General features: G+C 46.7%; 1 protein-coding gene across 1 annotated transcript in view; it reads right to left on the bottom strand.

Annotated features, from left to right (window-relative positions):
* Nucleotides 1–4,381, bottom strand: part of DAPP1 (dual adaptor of phosphotyrosine and 3-phosphoinositides) — a 70,009-nt gene that overhangs the window by 36,055 nt on the left and 29,573 nt on the right. The window contains exon 4 of the mRNA XM_012641077.1: nt 1,462–1,592. Within this exon, the coding sequence (XP_012496531.1) occupies nt 1,462–1,592 (131 nt within the window). The remainder of the gene's footprint in view (nt 1–1,461; nt 1,593–4,381) is intronic.

The following is a 4,381-nucleotide window of genomic DNA, read 5'->3' as shown; positions in this document are numbered from 1 at the left end:
ATAGCCTCAAACTCCTGGCCTCAAGTAATCCTCCCTCTTCAGCCTCCCTAAGGGCTGGGATTATAGGCATGAACCACTATGCCTGGCTGAGGATTTTTATTTTTAAGGAAAGGTAGCCTAGCAACAAAAATGTAAGATGTGCCGTGAACCAGGCTCAGCTATAAGCTACAAAGACAGGCAGTGATTCCTGTCTTTAGAAGAGTCAGGCTGGGGAGGAGGGCAGACAGGCATGCAGGCAATTAGCCTACGGCCCTATTACTCCAGGATAAAGGCAAAAAGAGTGTACTCTGGAGCACAGAAGAGGGGCATTTAAAAAGAAGCTAGTGGGGTCAAGGAGGGCTTCCTGGAACATACTGACCCCTGATGCTGGTCCTGAGGGATGAGTGACAGTAATGGTGTCGGCAGTGCTTCAGATGTAGGGAGGGCAGAAAGAGCACATTGGGAAAAACGCACACTGTTGAGAGAGACAGGCTGCACAGCGCAAGCGTGGAGTAGCCTGAGATGAGGCCAGAGAGGCACGCAGGGTCCAGGTGGGCCACGGACACCAAGAGCACCCCCGAAGGACGTTAAGCAGAGAGCTCACGTGGCAGATCTGCTTTTTAAGAAAAATCTCTCTGGTGGCAGGGTAGAAAAAGTACTACCGAGACAGAAAGGTCACACTTATTTTAATATAGTTTGTAGCTCAATATCTTCAGCTGATTATTCTTCTAGAGTAATGATAGCTGTCTAGAATGATTTCTTGACGTTTCATTTGGGTATCGTCCTCTTTATCATCTGCACAAATCCAGATTTCTCATACCAGAAGTATTCCGCAAACAAGGAAGAGCCCTTGTTCAAGGAAGAGAATCGCGAAAAGCAGGGGGTGGTGGAGAGGAATCTTTGCAGTCACAGCTCGCAGAACAAACACCAGTGGACTCTCGGATGAACAATGAGTGACCCAGTCCCACCGAAACTGAACAATGGTTCACGGTGCAAAGAAGCGCAAATGTTTTCTGTCTGTGTCAGTGAAGGGAAAACACGCTTGGAAAAATTAACAACGCATGTTTTTATAGTAAAGGCAGCAAATATTTTTTCTTCCATAGACAGTGGAAATGTAAAAAAAAAAAAAAAAAAAATTGGTTTTTTAATTTAAGAAAATTGTCAAAGAATAACAATTTGATCAACTATGTGAACATAAACATCTCTTGCCTGTTCACCATGAACTTGTTTGGTTAACTAAGGACAGAAATTTAGATGCCATTTTCTAAGTATTTAAAATCCTATCACTATTGCATTGTATTTTTTATGATTTACCTTGGACCAGAAGAACTGAGTCATAGGCTTCAACTCTTATGTTTCTCTCCAAGTTTTAGATCCCAGGCTAGAATTTTTATGTGAACAAATGGATTTTTATGAACTTTTATGGCCCTCGGTTGTTTTTAGACAACGAGAGAGCTTGCAGTCCGACTGATGGTCACTTACAGAAGGCGCGGTGGGCACGAGGTCGTTTTCTGTTCTTCCTGTCTGCATTGCTGTGTGGACCCGGACGGACTCATAAATGGAAGGTTCTTCCACTTCTCTTGGATACGGATGTTTCAGAACAATCAGAGTGCCTGAGTGAAGACAAAAATATACAATTGAATAGTATCCCCAGAAGGAAGATCCAAATGCTAACTGGAGAACTGTGGCGAGATTTGTGCAAAGTCTCTGGTTTTTTCACGTATTCACTTGTTCATTTTCTCAACGGTTACTGAGTATCAGCTCCACGCCAAGCACTTAAGCTGGACACTGAGCTACAAAGCACGATATAGACGATCTCTGGCCCCGCAGTTCTCGGAACTGTAACAAATATAGTCATTTACCGGGTCAATGAGATCCGTGGTCGTAAAGATGACAGCACCAAGAGGCCCTGAAGAGGCTTGCTCTGGAATGATCTAGGAACACTTCCATAGAGGAGGTGATGTTTGACTTAGATCTTAAGTAACAACTGGAAGTTTTCCAGAAGGACAAAAGCCATGACAACAGAAGCAAACAGAAGTATGGAAGGATCTATTCAACTGCCCTTAGTTCTTTTACCGGTTTCAGAACAAACTTGGAACAAATCAGTGGATCACAAAAAAGTCGACTCAAAGCACTCTCTCCAATCTCTGTCACCCGATTAACTAAATAAAGTAAGTGAATGTGATCTGAACAGGCCGGAGCTCACGTGTGGTTGCGTCACTTCCATCTGGAGGAGGGGTCCAGGCAGGTAAAGGGCTCTGCCCAGGGGCCAGGTGTCTTGGGAACTTCATTCCAGGGTCTCGGAGCAGCTCTGACTCAGCACTTCCGACATTTCGGTCTCCACATCCTCCCCCCGTCAACCAGAAACTAGAGACAACGACTATAACAAAAGCAACTTGAGGGTTTTTTCTCCCTTGTTATGGCTTCTTGCTTTTATTTCACTAGGGTCTTTTCTATGGCAGGCCCAGGAGCGCGCTAGACATAGAGGAGATAGAAGAGATTCAGCAAGTCATTCGACAAACATTTGCTGAGCCTTGCTCTGTGCCAGGCACTTGTCTAGGCATTGGGAACACAACAGCGAACGAAGGAGTAATCGCATCTGCCATGATATTTTAGATGTGAGAAGTGTTACGAAGTGAATGGAGCAGGGTAGAGAGGAAGAGAGTGAAGAGGGTGGGGGTGGGAGAGGCTGATACCTACAGGGGTGGTCAGGGAGGGCAGCTTTGAAAAGATGATTTGAAAGATGATAAAAAGTACAGACCCTGAACTGGAGTAAGAGAGAGACAAAGGAAAAGGAAAAATATCTCCTCTGTAGTTAAAAGAACAAAACCAAACCTGATGTTAATGATACATCGACACGAAACAAAACCCTTCTGGGAGACGTGAGCATGCCCAGCCGTCTGGCTGCAAAAACAGAACCGGGGCTGCTGCTACCAGGGCCAGATACTGTGCTGCCGGAAGTGAAAGGGAGGCTGTTCTTGGTCTCTGATCTTGACCCCAGAGAAGAATGAGAGACTCTGGCCCCTCCCCTTGCTGCCTCCCGTTGGGGCCAGCAGCATCGCGCTCACAATGACAAATGGCCTTGGCTGTCACCAGAAGCCCTGTCCTGCTCTTGCACATTGTCTGTGCTCTTTTGTCAAAGTGATCCTTTCGTGGGAACAGGGCCAGTCATACGGGGTGAAGGGGCCGGTTATGGTTTCACAGTCAGAATGAAAGCAGCGACACCTAACCCAGGGCGGCCACCGTGCAGGCGCGAGGGCCATGGGGACTTTGCGCCGACTGGCTCCTAAGTGACCCGCCCCAGAGAACGCCTCCCATGATGTGCCCGGCAGCCACCTGCCTCGCGGCAAGAGCACTGGACACACCGGCGGGGACAACCACCGCAAGCTTCCTTCCTGCCCTGACTGCCGAGGATAGCCACGCTTTCTTCCCAAGACTGTTCTAAGCACCAGATAAAGAAAGCGTCCGTGGAAAGACTGCAAAATGTTCGGTGTCGTTATTCTCTGACACAGAGTGTTTTTAAATCCTTAACTCAAATTCTAACGATTGCATCTTTGCAAACATGGATTTTAAAACGTTATGTTAAAAAATACCTACTTGCAACATTCTGCTAGGAATGAAAGGGGTGGTAGCCTGGTCACCCCTAAATCGGTGCCTCTTAAACATTCCACCCCACAGGGCTCAAAGCAGCTAGCAGATTGGAAACATTTTGAAATCTTGTGCTTCATCTTCGAAGTTAATGCTAGATTTTCATTCTACGTCATATACAAAATCATGCTTTCGATGATGCTCCAGAAAGATGCTGATACGACCAGGCACACGCCTAGCACACTTCGACCAGTATTAGTTTCCCATGGCTATTGCAGCAAATTGCCACTAACATCGTGGCCTAAAACAACCAAATTTATTATCTTACAATCGTGAGATGAATCAGCCTCCCAGACCCACCACTACCCTGGCCTGGGGCAGACGGGACGACAGCTGCAGACGCAGTTCTTCAAACCTCTGTTGGGAGGACCCGAATTCTATTTCAAAAACCTCCTGTGATGTTTAACCCAGCAAAAGCTAAACGGAGGGAAACGGTGTAGAGTGAGCCAGGAGGGCAGAACTGATTGCAGGCTGATTGTGACCAGTAAGACCATGAATGAGGCTAACCTGAATGGTGGGATGAAGAAAAAAACGAACTACTTATAAAGTGACAACTTCCACTGACAAAAATCTGTTGTCCTAAAAGACAGATCCCTTTAGCTGACCATTCTTTTTTTTTTTGAGACAGAGTGTCACTCTTTTGCCCGGGCTAGAGTGAGTGCCGTGGCATCATCCTAGCTCACAGCAACCTCAAACTCCTGGGCTCAAGCGATCCTCCTGCCTCAGCCTCCCGAGTAGCTGGGACTACAGGCAT

This window comes from Propithecus coquereli, unplaced genomic scaffold, assembly GCF_000956105.1.
Source record: "Propithecus coquereli isolate 6110/MARCELLA unplaced genomic scaffold, Pcoq_1.0 Scaffold161, whole genome shotgun sequence".
Classification (NCBI taxonomy): domain Eukaryota; kingdom Metazoa; phylum Chordata; class Mammalia; order Primates; family Indriidae; genus Propithecus; species Propithecus coquereli.
Note: the sequence above shows the minus strand (reverse complement) of the source record. Positions and strands in the feature narration are given on the sequence as shown.